Source organism: Brachycentrus maculatus, unplaced genomic scaffold (assembly GCF_059751285.1).
Source record: "Brachycentrus maculatus isolate JH-2025_06_01 unplaced genomic scaffold, ASM5975128v1 h1tg000079l, whole genome shotgun sequence".
NCBI classification, from domain to species: domain Eukaryota; kingdom Metazoa; phylum Arthropoda; class Insecta; order Trichoptera; family Brachycentridae; genus Brachycentrus; species Brachycentrus maculatus.
In genome coordinates this window covers 457,517-478,146 of record NW_028280833.1, presented here as the reverse complement: position 1 = coordinate 478,146, position 20,630 = coordinate 457,517, and the positions used below count along the sequence as shown (strand labels likewise).

At 35.3% G+C, this 20,630-nt stretch overlaps 2 protein-coding genes and 1 non-coding gene across 4 annotated transcripts; 1 reads left to right on the top strand and 2 right to left on the bottom strand.

Annotated features, from left to right (window-relative positions):
• The first annotated feature begins 4,442 nt into the window (after nucleotides 1-4,442).
• LOC148311044 (uncharacterized) lies at nucleotides 4,443-7,889 on the top strand. Its single transcript, XM_088257345.1, has 2 exons — nucleotides 4,443-4,685; nucleotides 5,793-7,889. The coding sequence occupies exons 1-2, from the start codon at nucleotides 4,528-4,530 to the stop codon at nucleotides 7,516-7,518; spliced, it is 1,884 nt and encodes a 627-aa protein (XP_088113471.1). The 5' UTR covers nucleotides 4,443-4,527; the 3' UTR covers nucleotides 7,519-7,889.
• A 3,780-nt stretch (nucleotides 7,890-11,669) lies between these two features.
• sqd (RNA-binding protein squid) lies at nucleotides 11,670-17,356 on the bottom strand. Of its 2 annotated transcripts, XM_088257349.1 has the most exons (8): nucleotides 17,132-17,356; nucleotides 15,977-16,017; nucleotides 14,829-15,103; nucleotides 14,608-14,739; nucleotides 13,939-14,221; nucleotides 13,162-13,227; nucleotides 12,381-12,507; nucleotides 11,670-12,297 (listed from the first exon to the last, which is right to left on the bottom strand). In XM_088257349.1, exons 1-7 carry the CDS (start codon nucleotides 17,263-17,265, stop codon nucleotides 12,413-12,415), a joined length of 1,026 nt encoding a protein of 341 aa, XP_088113475.1. In that variant the 5' UTR covers nucleotides 17,266-17,356; the 3' UTR covers nucleotides 11,670-12,297; nucleotides 12,381-12,412. The 2 variants fall into 2 exon arrangements, with proteins under 2 accessions (XP_088113475.1, XP_088113476.1); XM_088257350.1 differs by lacking the exon at nucleotides 13,162-13,227 and having other exon boundaries at nucleotides 17,132-17,354.
• On the bottom strand, nucleotides 15,174-15,242 carry LOC148311043 (small nucleolar RNA snR61/Z1/Z11). Its single transcript, XR_015837319.1, has one exon. It is a non-coding gene; the product is annotated as a small nucleolar RNA snR61/Z1/Z11 (small nucleolar RNA).
• Nucleotides 17,357-20,630: the final 3,274 nt, after the last annotated feature.

Here is a 20,630-nt window from a genome sequence, read left to right as displayed (position 1 = left end):
TCATGTGTGTGAAGGAGACGTGTATTTACCAGTGCTTAGTATTATTTATTTTATTTTATGTTTTATATTTTTTGTTTCTCTATTAGTGTATTCGTAATAATATTTTTATATAATTACTAAATTTACATATTTACATATTTGTCCACCTCCGTAGTATAATGGTCAGCACGCTCGGCTACCGTTCTGGAGGTCCCGGGTTCGATTCCCAAGAGGGGTAAAATAAATATTAGTGATTTTTCACTGTCATATTTATTCAATATTACCATGGACTGGTTCCTTGAAGCGGAGGGCTGATCACCTTTCCTTCATGTGTAAACGATCAAGATAACACTGCGTTTATATGACGCAGTGCCCTTTGCACCATTGGGGTGCGGATAAGGGTTTTATTATTATTATTATTTAAATTTACATATATGCATTAATCATGTTGAAGGCATTAGCCGTTCAATAAATAAATAAATAAATAAAAACCCTAGATACTTCGCTCAAATTCAGACACCTGTAATAAAATTATCCACAATTTATTACAGTTTTAAATCACCATTTTGGGTTGAAAAACTCATTACAACTCTGATATGATTTTTTTTTAAATGTGGAATGGTGTTGCACATGAAATACATTGCATTTGCCAATGTCAAGTTAATTGAATTCTCAATAATGAAATATGATAGACTTATTATTAAACTCCGTAGTGTAATGGTGGTCCACCTCCGTAGTGTAATGGTCAGCACGCTTGGCTACCGTTCTGGAGGTCCCGGGTTCGATTCCCAGGGGGGGTCAAATAAATATAAGTGATTTTTTCACTGTAATATTTATTCAATATTACCCTGGACTGGAACCTGAAGCGGAGGGCTGATCACCTTTCCTTCATGTGTAAATGATCGAGATAACACTGCGTTTATATGAAGCAGTGCCCTATGCACCATTGGGGTGCGGTAAGGGTTTATTATTATTATTATTATTAAACTATAAATTTATTCCATTTAATTTTAAAAAAACACTAAAAGTCTGTACATAATAGGGTTCCTGCTCGCCAGGATGAGATGGATATCTGTAGGGAGGGGAATAAGCGGGGCCAGAGTTTTAAAAAAAATTGGCACTTGGTCATTTATTGGGCAAACAGAAAATATGTGGTTAAGGTCTTCCTCTTCAATCTGATTTGATTTACTTTGTGAAAATATCCAGATTAATCGATTCACCGATTTGCGTCGCGACGTATTTTCATAATCCGACTGATAACATATATTCGGAAATGATTATTTTTTTCGTCGTAAATAAACAAATCATGTCGTTAAAATGTATTATTATTAATCTCAAAATCACTCAGTTGTTAACAAACATATTTAAGCTGATAAAAATTCTGAATGAATGAGGTAAGTTAACGGAATAACAATTTATACGACTGGCAATCATTTTTAGTGGACAGAATCTCTTCGCATAATCAATTTAATTATTATTTATTATACCTTCATATAAAAAAGATCCACCTCCTTAGGGTAATGGTCAGCACGCTCGGCTACCGTTCTGGAGGTCCCGGGTTCGATTCCCAAGGGGGGTAAAATAAATATTTATTTGACCCCCCCCTGGGAATCGAACCCGGGACTTCCAGAACGGTAGCCGAGCGTGCTGACCATTACACTACGGAGGCGGACAGTATTTTATATAATAAAACTATACAGTTTTATCGACTTTTATTTTATTTGGCCAGTGATCGGGTTTCGTTGATACCGACGTCATCACATAATTTTTTTCCTAGCCTCCAACCAGTCCGATGGTTTTTCGTTTTATAAAAAAGTTTAAACCTTCATATATCCCTTATTTCTCTACATATTTCAATAAGAATGCTACCGATAGTCTTGTGATCACATCGTGATATTTATCCATTATGTAAATTATTCGCGCGAACATAAATCATTACAGCTACACTTCGAGTACACAGCCACTTCAACTAAATAGACATCAAGTACCTACCTATTGAAGCTTTCAGTATTTTTTTTGTTATTTTTATTTTTTTTATAAGTAGGTACTTTTGCTGGTTTTGTAGTTACCGCATTATCAACAAGTTTATTCCTGCACAAAGGATATTAACACGAGCAGCAAGAAAAGATAAGAAATTTTTATTACGACGAAATTCGATGTACATGAATCATTAATTGATATCGCATTAAAACTTTTATAAAATATGTCCATGGAAGCCAAGCTAGCGGTTCACAACGGCGTGCTGATACTGACACTAATGTATGGAAGCGAAACATGGAACTGGCAAACGAAGGATGATATATATATATATATATATATATATATATATATATATATATATATATATATATATATATATATATATATATATATATATATATATATATATATATATATTATATAATGTAAATTGAGTGTAAATAATAGTTTATATTAGTTGTAATATAAGCTAACTTAAGAAATAATAATAAAAACATTTTTTTTACAATAATTAAATTTAGTTGATTGAATCTTCAGAGGAATCTAAATGTATTTAAATAGTAGATTTTTAATCGGAGATACTTTTTAGCGGAAATTTATACACATTATGTATAATAGATGTATAAATCAGCAAATCGTTCCCTGCCCTATAACGATTCACTTGTATTGCTGATATATTGAAACCGGAACATCACTAATATCTACATTAAACATTTATTTAAAAAAAATTGATTCCTTGAATTTTGTCTGACTGAACAACAGCAGATTACATGCAGCCAAAACTTCCGGTGATTGCATTTTTTTTATCTTTAATAATTATGATTAATTGGATGACTTTTGTTTATGTTTTGATAAAGAAAACAATTACATTTTTGTGTAATAATTCTTTTATTAAATATATAAATATCTATATAAATATATAAATATATATATATATATATATATATATATATATATATATATATATATATATATATATATATATATATATATATATATATATATATATATAACTAACAAACTAACCATCACGCCGCTTCCCCGCAGGGGTAGGCAGATTTTGTGTCTATAACAGCCGATATAATCAACATTTTCATTCATCATTTTCGTTTGCAAAATTCGACTTCATAAAAACGTTGTTTTCGAATGACGTCACAGAAACGAATCCACGCTACTACTAACTATTACAGCTGTATAAAGCAGATACATAAAGGACTACGCCCCATAACGCACCCGATGACGTTAAATTTGATGACGTATAGCGGTGTCCGTTTTTCGTTTTATTCAAATATCTATAGTTTGAACCTCAATATCTCCCTTACTTCTCTACAGATTTCAATAAGAATGTTACGGATAGTCTAGTGATTTTTCATAATAATTTATTAGCCAATAATAACACATCGTGAGAATGATCCATTCAATTGAAAGCCTTGAAAATGCTGCAAGTGACAGCAACTGTACACAACTGTGACAGAAACTGCGTGTGTTGCTGTTACGTTCAACAGATAGCACTGCCATTATGGTAAAAAAAGCTTGCTTTTGACACATGTAAAAATATGATTTTTCTCTTTTAGCAATGTGTTCTAGTATCCTAATTAATTTTAAAAAATTAGGAAACAACGCATCGATAATTTAATTGTTTGATTCGTCACTTTGCGGTAATACCTATATTTTTTTAATTAAAGTTTTACTTGGTAAATATAACTATTTCTTAAAATCTATAAGACACGTTTTTCGATGAATTCCGCATCATTTTCACCGTATACGGTGCGTATATATATATATATATATATATATATATATATATATATATATATATATATATATATATATATATATATATATATATATATATATATATATATATATATATATATATATATATATATATATATATATATATATGTATATATATATATATATAACCCTTATCCACACCCCAATGATGCATAGGGCACTGTGTCATATAAACGCAGTGTTATCTTGATCGTTTACACATGAAGGAAAGGTGATCAGGCCTCCGCTTCAGGTACCAGTCCATGGTAGTATTGAATAAATATTTCAGTGAATAAATCACTTATCACCTTTCCTTCATGTGTAAACGATCAAGATAACACTGCATTTATATGAAGCAGTGCCCTATGCACCATTGGGGTGCGGATAAGGGTTTTATTATTATATAAAATGCAGTTCCACGAAGAAGTGAAGAAATGCCAATACAAAACTGAAATCTAATAAATTAAATAAAAATATATTTTTGGATGCATCATCGGACATGCGTAAATATATTATTACTATAACTATCAAAGCAATAAAGGGATTATCAGTTTTGTATTGATTAAGCCTTTATTTCCGCGAATGTTCTACCAAGTGATCAACATGGAGGTACAATAATTGTCATTATCTTATCAATGGAGATTCGCGAGAGAAGTATAAAAAGAAGAAAATCGCGACACTAGGACATAAATAATTACTTTATCAACCAGCGATCAACTACTAATTTAAACTAGATTTTCTACATAATTTTTCGCGACAGTTTTGATTGGAGAATCAAGAATAAAAGCCGAAATGTTAAGGTATTTGATATTGGGTTTGCTGGGTCTTCTTGCAGTCCATGCAGAAGACTGTAGTATTGCCAAATGTCCTGAACATGGCAATTTCTTGCTTCCTGTTCCTTCAGACTGCTCTGGATTCATCAGTTGCGTCGATGGTCGAGCAACTCACAGGTAATTATATTATATTTATTTCAGATTTTGTCGTATTTTTATTAGCGAGTGTTTTTGCCTAGAATTTTCATTCATGAATTACATGAAATTATAGTAACATTAAACATAAAGAGTAAATCCACTCACGAGTAGGGTCATGATAAACGGTGTTGCATAAGCCGTAGCTAGATTTCAGAGTCACTTGGACGTTTGGTAATTTAAAAAAAAAGTATTTTTATTTCGTCTAGATTGTCTAGAAACATCCTTTATATTTCTGGCAGCTTTTTTCCTGTATCCCCTACATTTTTTACAGTGTTAGTTCTCTTTCTTGCGTTTTTTTCTCTTATTCTCTTTTACTCTTATTCGGACTCAAATGGTGCATAGGGAACCGCATCGTATCAACATGGTTTTGACTAAATGGAAAATTACATGACCGGTCCTGCTCTTCAGATTTTCGATGGAATTTATTTGATGGGATATGTTATCATATTTATGATGTAAATAAAGCACCTCAGGGACTTTGTTGCTGTATGGGAAAATACATGGGGGATAATTAAAAGGTTGGAAAAGGAAAATAGCAATAATTATTCTATACTTGTACTCGTACTCGCTTGTGTAAATTGGACATTGCTAATTTGTGCGTGTCCTGTTAAGGGTGCTTTGATTTTAAATTCTTGGTACACTCTAGACTTTAGACCTTTAATACATTCGTCTTTGTTATCTCTTCGCCAGTTTATTTTATTTTATTTTATTGCTGAATTTTATTTGCGGCTACAATTTTTTTTCTGTAATGAATACATAGTAAATTTATTTATTATATCACTAACATTTGCATCGTGTATAGTTTCTAACGTAAAAAAAATCAAAAGTTGAAATTTTTTCACAATGCTTTTTTTTTAAGAAACGTTTCTTAGGATGTGATAGCCTATGATATTTTTTGCTTGACAATTGCGAAGTTACATATTTCACGGAAAGTCATTCATCTATTATGATAGTAGATAATATAATCAATTAAGTATCTATTACAAATAGGATAAAAATACAGATAAGAAAAATAGTTATGTTTTCATTATCAATTGACGTCCGGTCAATAATATGTTATATATTTATTTTGTTTCTATATTTCAGGGTCTGTCCAGAAGATGAGAAGTTTGATAAAAATTTACGTTTCTGCATCAAATCCAGCCTGGCCAAGTGCGACTCGTGTAACAGTGAGATTAGTGACAGCGAGGAAAGCGAAGAAAGCGGAGAAAAATCACGACAGTTTCTCCTTAGAAAATTATTCCAACGAAAAATTTCCGTCTTAGACAGTTTGTCCGACTCAAATAACATATCTCAAAGGTGTATAGACAACAGTGTTACTAATGTCATATGTCCCGATGACATTGGAGACGACAGACTGATGGCGCACCCTGATGACTGTCGCCTTTTCTATGTTTGCGTAGCGATCGGCCAAAAGCCACTATGCAGAGACTGCCCAGCTAATCTTCACTTCAACCCCAATAAGAAAGTTTGCGACCACCCTAATGTCGCAGGATGCGAGTCGTTTTTTAAACCGGGAATCCCTTACGAAATTCCCGAACTCTTCCCCCGAAGAGACATATCCTTCGAACGATGCGAACAACAAAACACAATAGATGCCGACTTGAGGCCTGATCCGAATAATTGCAGCAATTATTACGTGTGTGAAACCGGTTTCCTTATTCCCATGGCTTGCCCGGTTGGCTTACATTTCAATCCGTACTTAAAAGTTTGCGATTATCCCCATAATGCGAGATGCACCACTGATAACGGCCCAGCAGCTAGAGCCTTACCTCAAAGTGCCAATACCGTCGACGTGTTTACTCAGACCTTAAAACAAAGAGTATCAGAAGAATTGCAACCATGCGAACAACAGGGAAACGGAACTCTGGCTGATTTACGACCTGATCCTAAAAACTGTAGCAAGTACTATGTTTGTGATGTGAATTATCTCATTTCCATGACGTGTCCCGATGGATTACATTTCAGCACGCTATACAAAGTTTGCGATGTACCGCAAGAAGCAAGATGCCGTCTAGGAAATAGTACAGGCGAATCCAGTCTTGTTATTATTCCAGAAGAGTTGGAAGGTCCCAATCAATGTGTCCAGAGCAATCGGCCTTATGCCGATTTGAGGCCAGATCCTAAAGACTGCGGAAAATACTACGTTTGTGATGCGGGACTCCTCATTTCCATGCCGTGTCCAGCTGGTTTGCATTTCAGTACCATCTTCAAAGTATGTGATTTACCACAAAATGCCAGATGCCAACTAGAAAACAGTTCAAACCAAATAAATCCCAATACCATTGACAAGGTTTTGGAAGGTCCCAACCAATGTGTCCAAAACAGTGGACCTTACGCTGATTTGAGACCGGATCCGAAAGACTGCGGAAAATACTACGTTTGCGATGGAGGATACCTGATTTCTATGCCATGTCCAGCTGGTTTGCATTTCAATCCTTACTTAAAAGTATGTGATTATCCACAGAATGCAAGATGTCAACTTCAAAATAGCACCGCGCCACGCGAAGTCAGTTATTCCCCCGTAGAAAATAATCTCCAGCCGAAAGATTTATTGAAATGCGAACAAAGTAATGGACCCTTCGCAGATTTGAGACCGGACCCCGAAAATTGTAACAAATACTATGTTTGCGAACATGGATACTTGATACCTATGAACTGCCCTCTTGGCCTACATTTTAGCCCCATTTCCAAAGTGTGCGAATCTCCCTACACGGCGAACTGTTCCATTTCCACCTTGGACCAGATATCGAACTCTTCACAAGAGGACAGTGGAGAGTCGTCATCAAATGAGTCGAATGTAAGCGAATAATGAGTCAAACAAACGGAAGATGGTCTCTCAAAAGGGTTCTGAATCTACAAGTGTTTTATCAAATGTAGTACTTAATAAGAGTTTATTTAATTTTAGGCAAGTTGAATGTTAAATTATTTATTTGTTAAACATCGGGCATTTTAAATTTCTTATATTTAATCATTTGCATTTTTCCCACCATCAAGTAATTTTCATGAATAATATACACAAATATCATTACTTATCAATTAAAAATTACATATAATATGCCAGTTTTAATAAGAAAACAAACCTATTTACTGTAAACATCGCTCATACTCGAAATATTAGCAACGCTCCTTTGATTGAATTGTAATCGAATATCTCGAATTATTTCATAGCATTAATTAACAAAAAAATTATAATCGTCTTTTCATGTATCCTATCTTCATTTTTGTGAATATCAGAATCCCCTAAGGAATCGATACAATTTGATTATTTCGCAGTGAGATATGTGAAAAGTCTTATTTATATGAATTGAAGTTTTAAAATATATTTTGTTATGATAAATAATATCTGTTCTCATTTAATTTTACCTCCAACATGCTCCACTACCCCAAATATCAATTCAAAATTTTTACATATATTTTAGGACCTAGAGCTTAGTAAACAGGCGATTACAGTATAGAACGCATTGAGATGGTCCAACGCTCCTTGAAACCATGTATATAGTTGGAGTAGTCATTTATCAGCACCCTCAGTCTCGAAATAATATAATAATCGACCAATCAATCGAATGAATCTGATATTTTTACAAACGATTATCGAGGTAGTGACCATTAGAACCAATATCGAATTGGAAACAAAACGTCACATCTCCATGTTTTGCTCGTCTATAACAAATATTTCATGTTTGCTTTCGACTACGTTAGGAATCATTGATCTAAAACCGGAGTTTGATTCGCAATTTCAGTCACAGAGTACACATAATTTTGCCATCTATGGACATTTTATAATAATATTTAACTCCATTTGAGATTGCCATCTAGCGGAATTATGTTAAATTAAAAATATATCTTGCAAATTACCTTTTCAAAGTAATATCTATTAACTTATGTATTAAATTTTAAATCATACACTGATCGTGTGAGTCTACTAAGTAGTATTTTATTATTTTTAAAAAACACACACAAAAACACAACTTAGTAAACTGAAAATATCAATGTTTGATTTAACATTTAATACATAAATTAAAATGGAGTTCTACAAACTAAACGCCAAATCTATAAATAAACCATTAACTTTTTGCTCGTAACAAGAGAGGACGCAAATAAATAATCACGTTTAGGTCCAAAAAACCCTTGATTTTTAGCAAAATTATTGTATTAATTATTTCACCCCATTTTGAACCCGATCCATTTACGGAAGCCAAATCTTCGACAGTTTATAAACATCAAGAGTCAATAGCCAATTTGTTGAATACGTAAGTCGAACACACATCTGCGCAGTTCTGAAATTGGCAATATGTACTAGCAATCGCGTCCCACCCGCGAAATAGAGGTCACGCTGGGGTGAACGGACGAACTCAATTGACCCCAAGCCGGAATAAGTGAGATCACGTATTTGCCAGCGAATTCTACCCGATCATCATTTTTGCCCATTTTAAAATTATTTGTTTTCGAGTAAAACATCAGGCATGATAAAATTCGTTTAAATAATAATTAAAAATTTTACAATCATGACATAATTTTTCATAATCATAAATATCAATACTAATCTATTAAAATTTTTAATTATGCGAGTTTAAGAGGAAAAAATATGTATACAGTATATATATTTACTGTAAACATCGCTCATACTCGTAATATTAGCAATACTCCTTTGATTGAATTATAATCGAATTTCTCGAATTGCTTCATAGTATTAATTAACAAAAATTAACCATGAAATAATTATACATTGGTGAATTCTGCGCGATCATCATTTTTGCCCATTTTCACAAAAGAAAACGCCCTTCTAACTTACCATGAAAGCCATATTACATTTTCCTTCAGATGAAAAATTTAGCTCTACATATTTCCACGTCTCCTGTTTCTACATACTCACCAATTACCGTCATTAGACATTTACCTTTATAAAAAATTGTATTACCTTTTATCACGTTAAACGCCATGGGGGGCACCGGTGACCTCAATCAAGAGCTTTATTAAAAAAGCTTTTTTGCGCTGCCGGTCACACTTCTCCTTTATTTAGCGTATGTAGCGACCGACGTGGCGCTTGAGAGTAATCCTCTTCAGTTTGACACGTATACCTAGTAAACTTTAGAAAATAAGTCTACTTTCCTAACGCTTAAGAAAAAATCAATAAAAAGTCATAGTCTGTAAGTATAAGATGTGTTTAATCGTCAGCTTTACAATATATAGTGAAATTGTTTTTCACATTTTCTTGGGAGGTTAGTGTTATGAAAAACTATTTTCCTTGAATAAATATTTAAAAAAAACAGCTTATCAAATGAAAAAAACACCCAAATGCTATTCCGTGACATGATGGCATTAAAAAATCTTGAAAAAATTATGAAACATTCATCAATTATTAAGTAAACAATAATGATCAACTATGTATATATAAGTAATATAATTGCTTAAAAAATTATATGTATTGGTGATGGTTACTAAAACATTGTAAACAAACATGTGGTTTTCCGTCACATTGGGAGCAATAAGTATTAACTTTCTTAGCTTTATTTTTCGCTAATTTTCGTCCAAATTGTTGCACCATAGTTTCATAACAGTGTACGCAAAAACGTCTAGTATCTCTAACTTTGCCTGTTTTAGTTTCCAGCTCATGCTTGAATTGTTTTGGTCTTGGATCCAACGGTCTCAGGGTATTTTCTCGATCACTCGTTTCTAAATTCAACAATAGAAATTTTAAACTTCGTTGAACATGACCCATGTGTTAATACGTTAAACGCCAATACAAAAATTTTGATATATTTTTTTTAAGTTTTGTACTGACATTTCTTGGAGGAACTGCATTTTATATAATAAAATAACTATGTAATTTTTTCGCCATTAATTTTACTTGACCAGCAACCGAATTTCGTCGTAACCGATATCATCAGACTGGTGATGTCGGTTACGACGAAACCCGGTTGCTGGTCAAATAAAATTCATGTGAAAAGAATTACTTAGTTATTTTATTATATAATTTTGAATTTCACAAAAATATACTTTTCGGTTATTTACGTATTTTAATAATGTAATGTATTTAGTTTATTGAATTTTTTGATTTGGCGATGGGTTCCATAGTTAAAAGCATTTTGAATATAGCTCTTAATTGAGGTCACTGGTGCCCCCCATGGCATTTAACACGTTAACTACGGCAGTACTCAGCAGAAGCTGGATTCCTAATATTCTGCATCACTTTACATGTTAGCGCAATGGTGAAGAAAATGAACACATTTTATCACTTTCTTTTGATTCTCCCTTAATTTTGTTGTAACCTAATATAATTTTTGGCTTAACAATTACGCTAGCGCTAGACGTTGGCGTGTCCGACGTGGCGCTGCGGAAAAATTTCTGTATCACAGCGTCATGGGGGCTACCAGTGACCTCAAACGGAATTATTCGCTTCAACTATGGAATCAACGTCAAATCAAAAATCGAAATAAACTAAATACATTTCATAATTTACGTTTGAAGCACTAACTTTGTGATTTTCCGTTTTATAATCAAAATTTGACTTCAAATCATTATAAAAATTCTATAAATTAACTATGGTGATTTTAAAACAAAGTTACATTTTAAATTTAATTTACATTTCAAATATGTAATTACCTTTTTGTGAATTTCAAAATGCCAAATTATGAAAAGTTCATGTTTTCCTCATAGATTTTTAAGCGTCAGGATAATCCCAGTATACTTTCTAATAATTTTTATTCCCTTCTTACCTTTGCATTTTCCTTCTCAAATATTTTCGCCAATGATAACTCCAGTACTCCCTTTCTAACAACCCTGATTTCCTCCTCCCAACAAGAAAATCTTATATTTTCTTTTTGCACACTGCAGTTTTTTTATCTTCCAGGATATTTGAATTCAGTGGTAAATAAATGTTTCCACCGAGATGGAAGAATGGTGTTGAAAATTATAAGTAAAAAAGTAAATTAAATAAGATTTATTTAAGAAAAATACAAATTTATTTACACAAGATTTATTTTCCAAGACGTGTACATCAATTTTGAATATCTGAAGAAATATCAGATCAATTTACTTAAAATCTACAATTTACTAACATTAAGAATTGCTAGACATGAAATGTCAATTCAGGGGCCTATGCAGGATTGTACTGTACTTGGAAGCAAGTACTCCCGCGGACCAGATCCCGGCGCGGGAACGTAGAATACTTAACGGTTCCATATTTGTTCCATAAAATACACAGTCTCCGAAAACGATCGCGTAAGTGTATAAAATAAAAAATATTTCTCACACAAGGTATATAAGAGGACAAACAATATTGAGGGACTACTCCCTCGAGCGGGATGTCACAAACTTTAAATTATCCATAATATTAGAATTTGTACAAGATCTAAGAGTTACAGTAAACGTAAGATATAAAAATGCGGGCGATGAACACGATTGAAGTTGAGTTGGGATTCCTTTGATACCGGACGCGGCATCCGTCACCAGGTTGCTGGATTACTTCCTAACTTGCCTATAACTTCCCTTCCCTTTCGATGATATGGAATGATCTGATTCTCATGAAGATGCGGTGAGCTTACCAAGAACATCGGAAATTACTCGATGACGAGAGATGAATCTTAACCTGGAAACAGAACCAATGCTTAGTGGCCTACATCTACGCAATCCAGCAACGGGATATGACAAGAGGTAAGGTAAGGTGGTTACCTTAACAGAAGACGCGGAGGAGATGCGCTAGCTCAGTAGGGCTGGTGCCTCTGGTTGACTCTGCCCCCACCGCCGCCGCCCCCTCCGCCGCGCTGCTTGCCTCCCGTGTAGCCGCCGCCTGAGCTCCCTGCACCCACAAACCCGTTACACATTGCTCCCAACTCAACTCCCTTCGCTCCTCTCCGCCCGCACTCCTATACTTACTCACTCACTCCCACAGTGTTAGTCAGACCATCCAACTCGACTCCTACCATCTCATGTATCAACTAAGGTCAGTACTCTACTTTCAGTCTGATGGCAGAGATGAAGGTGATAGCAAAAAGGAAATTACTGGTCGAGACAGTGCCAACTTTACCTTGCATGCATTAACTGTGAACACTCGAGGAAAATGCTAATTCCTTTGTATTTACTATTTTATGGAACTCATTTAGTGCAAGCAAACAGCACACAAAGGTAAAATAAAAACACTTCTGTCAGCAGTCTAAACTTTCCACTCGACTGAATATTAACGCAAATTTTGCTCATTTTTTTTCCATTAATCAAAGATCCAACCCGCTTTTTACTCAGATTGTCATACTCTGTAGAAAATCTGCATCCAAACTAAATGAACCAAAACACAATGACAAAATTCTAAATTTTCCGCAAACTATCGTTCCGCATCGCTTATAATTTCCAATTTGGATCCATTTAGCGGTTCTCTGCTTCGTATGACAATCTGCTCTAGAAAGTTTAGTCTGCCATGTGTAGTGGGAGAACTAAGATTGAGCTAAGACGGGGGTACCTTTCACTCGGGGGGCGCCGCTCCGAGCTCCGTAACCTCCCTCGTACCCCCCATAGCCGCCGTAGTCTGGCACAATAATAAATTGCCAATTAGCAAATTGAATAGGCCTTTTATCTTAATCGGGTCAGTTTCTTTGTCTTTTACCATGTTAGATGTGTTCCAATATAGCTAGGTTATTTAGACCCTCTCTTCGGGCATCAAAAAGGCAAACATGTACTTGTATAACTTTCTGCATTTTACTGAGTTGAATTTACTAGCTTTATGTGAAGGAATAAATGCTTGCGATCCCATATTTGAGTGTTGTGTGATACTCATTAGGTGGGTTAAGATTTCCTTTTCCAGAATGATGTAGAATGGAGGATGGTGGGACGAGGCAGTGGAAATGGGGTATGAATATATGGCAAACACATTGAGAATACCATTTAAGAAATGCTTTATTTAAAAGCTCAATATTTCACAATGTATCTTCCATATACTATTTACCCAATTTCCCAAATGTAGCACTGTCGAGCTGGCAGCGAGAGCCATGTGACAGTGCTACAAATGCCAAACGTGGTATTACAAATATAAACTAAATTATATACATTATATATATGAAAGGTATCTCACGTATAAAATATTGTTCTTTTAAATGGCTTCGTATATTATTTTCGGGTTCGAAAAAAGTTATCCAAAAAATAAATATCTCTCAGCATTAACCGAACAATATTTCAGGCGGCGTCGATCTCTCCAGCTAGTGCTGCTGTTGGTGGTGCTGCTTATTGTGTGCTTTATTACCATAGTTGTTGTAGCCGGTGTAATCGTAGCCCCCGTAGCCTCCGTAGCCCGTGCCGTAGTAGTCGTAGCCGCCGCCGTAGCCGTCGTATCCGCCGCCATAGCCGCCCTGGCCGTAGCCGCCGTAGCCCCCGTAGCCCTGGCCGCCGCCCCAGCCGCCCTGGCCGCCGTAGCCGCCCCCGCGCCCGCCGCGGCCCCCGCGCCCACCGCGCCCGCCGCGCGCGCCGCCGCGCCCGCCTAGCCCTCCGGGCCCGTCCGGCTTGGGGGTGGCCTTCTTCACGTCCACCTGCAACACCACACTCCGTCAGCCGCCGCTACTACTCCCCCCACCGCTCCTCGCACACACACCCACACACCCGCAGTGTTCAGCCGCGGCGCCACAGCGTCAGCACGGCAGCCGCACTCCAGAGGGTTCTGCTATTGCTAGCGCTGGAGTGTGACTCGGCCGCCTCAGACTCGGAGCCAAGTTTCATCCTTACACATGTCAACATAATTCAGAACCCATACCAAAATCTTATCTATCCGCTTATCTATCCAAACTTAACCTATCGGCTGTTAACAAGATAAAGTATTCCAATTGCAAATTTTACTGAATTATTTCTAAAAAATCATAAATTGATAGCATTCCATTCATACTTTATATTGAGTTAGGTAATCAGAATTGTTCATTACCTCCTTTCCGGAGATGGTCTGTTTGGGTGTCTTGAGCAGCTCATTGACAACTTGCTCCGACTCGAATGTAATGAAGCAGAATCCCTTCCTCTGGTTCTTTGTCTTATCGAAGGGCATCTCGACCTCCACAATCTGGTGACAAACGATAAAATCAATAAACCGGCGTTCCCATCGGGAGACTCAATATCGGAATTGAGAAAGTATCGGTAAATGGTACTTACAGTTCCGTACTGTGCGAAGTATGACTTGATATCGTCATCAGAGATCTCGTTGCTCAGTCCTCCGACGAAGATCTTCCCGAATCTGGCCTTGGCTTTCTTGGGGTCGACTTTCTTGTTGTTGATGGTGTGGTCGCCGGCGTTCATCACCTTCTCGATGGAGTCGGAAGCCTTGAACACGATGAAGGCGAATCCTCTCGACCTTCCGGTGTTGGGGTCAGTTTTAACATTAATGCTGTCAATGTCTCCATAGGCACCGAAGTGTTCCCTTAATTCCTCTGCGAACAAGTGAACACACATTAACAAACGGGTTCTCGGAGCTACGAGATTTCGACTACTACATCGGGGACATCAGAGGTTTGGTATGAGTATCTTCAACGCTACTCAGTAGCAGAACTGGAATGATCATCATGAAGTAAGCCCTTACATGCACTAGGCATTCACACAAATAAAACCATTTAACTCGACAAAAAAAGTTTTTTCTAGATTTTTAAAATACCTTTTTCTTTATAACAATAGAAAGAATACTGCAAGCAAATTAAACGGGCACCATGTATTATGGGTTTGGAATATCTCAAAAATATAGCGATCAAGTTATAAATTCAGTCTTAAAAATTAAATCTAGTATTTGATAAATAATGAACGCCTGGCTATATTAGTTTCAGGAGGCACAGACATTTATGTGCCTTCCATACTCCTGTCTAGTTTATAAAGTACTAACTTACTGCAAAAACATGGCAAATGCAAATATAGCCAAAGACAACAGTGAACTGATAATATTATCAGTTGCATGGATTCCTACACTTAATTTTTTTGTTCCCTACACATATTCTTGAAATTGCCAATTAATACTAATAATTAAATTACTTTTGTTTTCCACCTATTTTACATATTTTTCATCTGTTTTAGAATTACTGTAGACACGTATATTACTTAATGCGCGTATTATATTGCACACGCACAAACAGTCAATGCCTGCATGAGATTACTTTTTATTCTAAATATGTATTATACAAAACCGAAATGTAATCGAAAAGCTTTGCTGTGTCATTCTGCATTTGTACGGAATGATGCATTCAAGGGTGACGCGACGCGACGCTACGCTTGGGGAGGGCAGGGGGGGGAAGGGAGGAAAAAGAAATAGTACTCACTGTCTGTGGTTTCCCAGCTCAGTCCACCGACAAATAATTTTCTGTAAACATACAAATGGAATTAGCAAGGTAGGAAATAGAAAGAGAGCCGAAGCTAGTGTGCCAAAAGTACGCTCAGTTACGTTAACATTACGCAGTACTTTGTTTACAGTTAATTAAAATTAATGTGAAATTCTCCAAAGCACTGCATCAAATAAGAATGCCTCATCAAATGGAACCTGTAACTCTGCATATCAAATATCTGGAAATTTTTAAAAGTAATAATAGACAGTGAAATTTTTGTCAAAAATTGTGAAAACAATATTTGCAAGTAAAATAAAAATTACTATGAACAAAGAGACAAAAATATCAATATGAATAAATGTAACAAATAAATATGGAGTAGGGCCCAAGAGTTGGGCGAGGCAAAGTCAGTTTGGATTGAGCATAACGTTAAGAGACCCTTCCAAGAGATAAATACCATCATGGCGTCTCCGGCACGGTGACAGCGCGCGCGGCCGCCCTTTCCTCTACCTGCAGACAGACACCAAGTTATTACTCCATTCTGCTGATGCTGATGCTCTGACCTGAGCTGACCTGACCCAAACTGACCACTACCACTGACCTTACACCGCGACATTAACCCCCAATTATACAAGATCTGAAAATAAAACTTTTATTCTGACTCGCAACGCAAATGCCGATTTCTTCTGGAATACCCCAATTTGGAGAGAACTTTACAGTGAGCAGACTTCCCAGACGAACTTAGTGCGAAAAATCAATAACGACGCGGCGCCAAAATCAAGGCTTGGGACGCCATTTTATACACGCCTCAGCGACAGTGAAAATTATAGAGGAAAAAGAAAGTAAAGCATCTGAAATGTTATAAACTACACATATCAATTAATTATTTAGTCAAATAAGCATGCCAAAATATCGTTAAAACTAGTGATTGCTCTGGAAGTGACGGGATGAACTCGGATTAACAAATTAATTCGAGACACGGGCCGGCGGCGTCCGCCATGGCGGTGTCGGAACAAATCGAGATAACGCTAATATATTACAAACTAAAACTAATAATACATGAAAACATCAAAGAAATTACATATTGAAATCAGTTAAACTTAGAAATGTATTCAAAACAATGAAACATCAAATTATTGAAACTCATCATACCTGTCGTCATCCCTGCCGGGAGCTTCAGCACTTCCATTATCCTGAGCATTGTCAGGGCCACCGTTTTCTGATGTTCCGTTCATTGGTTGGTCTTCAGTTACGTCCTGTGCAAAATTGTTTTCACCGTTTCCCATAACTTCTTGGCCACACGCCAAAAAAAAAGTTCTACTCGACTGAGGACAGAATTGACACCACCGCTCTCTTCGGACGTTGAAAGAAGAAGGACGAGTGCCGGAAAGACGCCGGCTATGATGCTTCGGTCGGAAGCCGCGCAGAAATGGCGCGCACTAACTCAACCAATAGGAGCGTAGCATTTTGATGACACGCCATTGATTTCCTGTCAAAAAAAATTATGAGCCCAGCCCACTTGAGATAGAGATATACGATGTTGCATGTTTAAAAGAGATAGCAATAAAGCCGATCGGTATTCTCAACGGGATAACAACATTAAAAAATATAACTTCTCGGGTAAGTACTGTGAACATAATCCTTCGACATACGCGTTATCGACTGGCGTTTTCTTCTTTCGGAATTCCGAATGCAAGAATCCTAACAAAAATGTGTTCATATCAAACATGGATTTTTTTTTCAAAATAAATTATTGCTAAATAGCGACTTATACGAAGACGTGGGCTGCTCAACGTATGAAGAGCTGAAGAGGGTTTCAGAAAATATACCAGAATGGCGAAGGAGATATCATTTGTTGCTGCAGATCAATCCACAGGATCGAGACCAGAGTAGAAACGCCAGCCAAAAACGCCGGTGGAAAATTAGCGTGTGCTGGATGTTTATATCGTCAATTTTTTCCACAATTAAACGTAATATAGTAGTTATTATAGGATATTTCTATTTAAATTTATTGTAATAAAATCCGTGGATCGAAATATCAAATACTAAGCTTGCTATTTCATGTGTATTTAATGAAGGTACTAATGAATATCTTGGAACAATTTTTTTTTATTTTGTGATGATTTAATAGAAAAAATGCGAATAATTAAAAACGTGTAAAAATTAATCCTCTTTTTTAAGTCGTGGTGATTTTATTTTTCTAATACTGTAGTAATATACGGTGTGTGGAAACTTTTCGCTAATTTTTAAACTGGATACTTTATTTTACGTGGATACCCGTATCTTTATCATATATTCATCTCTCCTTTATTGGCTGTTTTATAATATGTTCCAATTGGGTTAATGTATAAAAAAACTTTTAATCTAAATTATTAATGAAATTACCATTTTATTTTAAAATATTTGCCTGTAAGCAGCATTTCTTAAAAATTTTAATAATTAGAGATTCACCCAGTACACGTTTTACCGAGTAACCAACTACGAGTTATACTCGATTTGATGTTTGCCAAACCGAGTACTCGGCCGAATAACTCGGTTCATTCAATCAAATGGCTGAGTACGAGTAGTAAAAAACGCCGAGTACCGAGTATTAAACGAATACTTGGCCTTCATCACTAATAATAATCAATGCCTTTACAAAATTTATATTCAATATATTTTTAAGTAATTGTAATTTATTACATATCCAACTTCACTGTTTTCTTCTTCTTAAGATATCAAAAGTATTACAAACTAATGATTTCACTTCTTGAAATCGATAATTATTGATCCAGATAAGCAATCCCTAGAGAGGATGGTATGACACCCTAGGATCACTGGAGGCCCAGACTTTGGGACTTATGGAGTAATAGGGAGCGCGAAGGAGAAAATAGTAAAGCAAATGAGGGGAAACTTTACGGCAAAACAGTGAACTTGTTTTTCGGACCCTATTTTATTAAGATCATATATCCATTCGAGTGATTATACTTACAGTTATGAAATAAGGGTACCTCGAAAATAACAGAATAATGCAATTGCTTACTAGATTATTAACATTTTATTTTAAGTACACTAAGGCAAGGGAGTGAGATGAATTATTGATAGTTTGAAGATGATATTATATCAAATGACTTTAGAAACTAAGAAAGATTTTTTCAAATTCAGAATTTGAAAAAAATCGTTTAAAAAAAAAACTCTAAAAAAAAATGTCATTACTTAAAAAAAGTATTTGTTTAAGACCGTCATCCACATTCAATGATGCATAGATCATAAATAAGTTTAAACTTATTTTTAATATCATAAAAAATCTAACGAAGACAAAGTGATCAATTCAGCTCTTCCTACCCATGATAGCTTCAAAAATATATTGAAAAGGATTTCCTCCCCTTCCCCTAGGAATCAAATCCCATACTTCCAGTACGATAGCCAAACGTTCTGGTATAAAAATCTGCATTCCCACTTTCATTAGGTAGTAGTAATTCAGTAGGTACCTAAAGTTACAAGTGGTAAATGACTAAACATTTTCGAAAAGTATTGAAATTAGACAAACAAAATGGATTAATACGATTATTACTAACCCGTAAGCTGCGGATCGCATCTATTGTCGTTTTTTATAGAGGTACCGTTGACTACGGATCGTATGCAAAGTCGTTTTTCAACATTACGTACTATTTACAGATACATGTACATTACGGATAATTTTTTGCACTTAAAATTTTTCTTAAATAAAAATCTTGAGGGGTCCACTTGTGTCTTATTCAAACCTCAATGGTAGAGTACTATCATAATATTTGAAATCATTACTTATTACAAAAAATCGTCTTAAAATTTTACGGAATTAAACAGAATAATGTTTGAAAAAATCATAAATACATATATAAAAAGAGAAAGTTTAAAATTTGCCAGTCGAAAAGGGTTATGGATTACAAATAAAACTTCTTATAACGTAGTCATACAGGAAAAAGTGACCAAGTGCATTTTTTGCCAAAACGTGATCATTGAGTATTTGATATTTTACAAGCTTAATATTGCCATGAAAAAAATCCCAAAGGATTTTAAACTTGGATGCATAGTTTATATTGATTTGTTGAAAATGACTAACTGCATTGGTGTTTATTTTCTTGCCAAGCAAAAGTGACTTAAATGACCCTCCTGAACATTTTACGTTTTGGTAGTTAGTCACTTTCTCCTGTACGACAACGATATACATAATGGCAACAATTTGACATGTAGCATTCAATAATTTACAAAAATTATTGATAAATTTTTCTTTTGACCCTCATCCGTACCCAATGCAATGAATTCCAATGTTATCTTGATAGTTTATCACGTCAAGGTATAGTAATCCCGCGCTTCAGATACTAGTCCATGGTGATATTAAATACACATGCGAGTAAAAAACTTCATATATTTATTTTATTAAAACCTACTTTATTAATACAAATCATAAATAAACATTGCACACGTCCACTTTTTATAAAATTATTACCACGCATCTTCGTACTAATAGTTTTTTATTAGTTTGACAATGTACATTATTGGGCGAAAACCTAATAACGATTAACGCGGTAGACTAATTAAAAAGTAAGTCTACCGCGCATATGTTTATTTCGATACCTATTACAAATAAAAATATAATACAATTTTTAAATAAAACAATCACTTTGGTATA

Bases quoted from the DNA above. Each gene is read 5' to 3' on its own strand.
- LOC148311044 (XM_088257345.1), top strand. From the start codon at position 4,528: ATGTTAAGGTATTTGATATTGGGTTTGCTGGGTCTTCTTGCAGTCCAT. The intron at 4,686-5,792 runs GTAATTATATTA...TCTATATTTCAG, and splicing joins GATGGTCGAGCAACTCACAG to GGTCTGTCCAGAAGATGAGA.
- sqd (XM_088257349.1), bottom strand. From the start codon at position 17,265: ATGGGAAACGGTGAAAACAATTTTGCACAGGACGTAACTGAAGACCAA. The intron at 14,740-14,828 runs GTAAGTACCATT...GTTTGTCACCAG, and splicing joins ACTTCGCACAGTACGGAACT to ATTGTGGAGGTCGAGATGCC. The intron at 14,222-14,607 runs GTAATGAACAAT...GTGGTGTTGCAG, and splicing joins AGACCATCTCCGGAAAGGAG to GTGGACGTGAAGAAGGCCAC.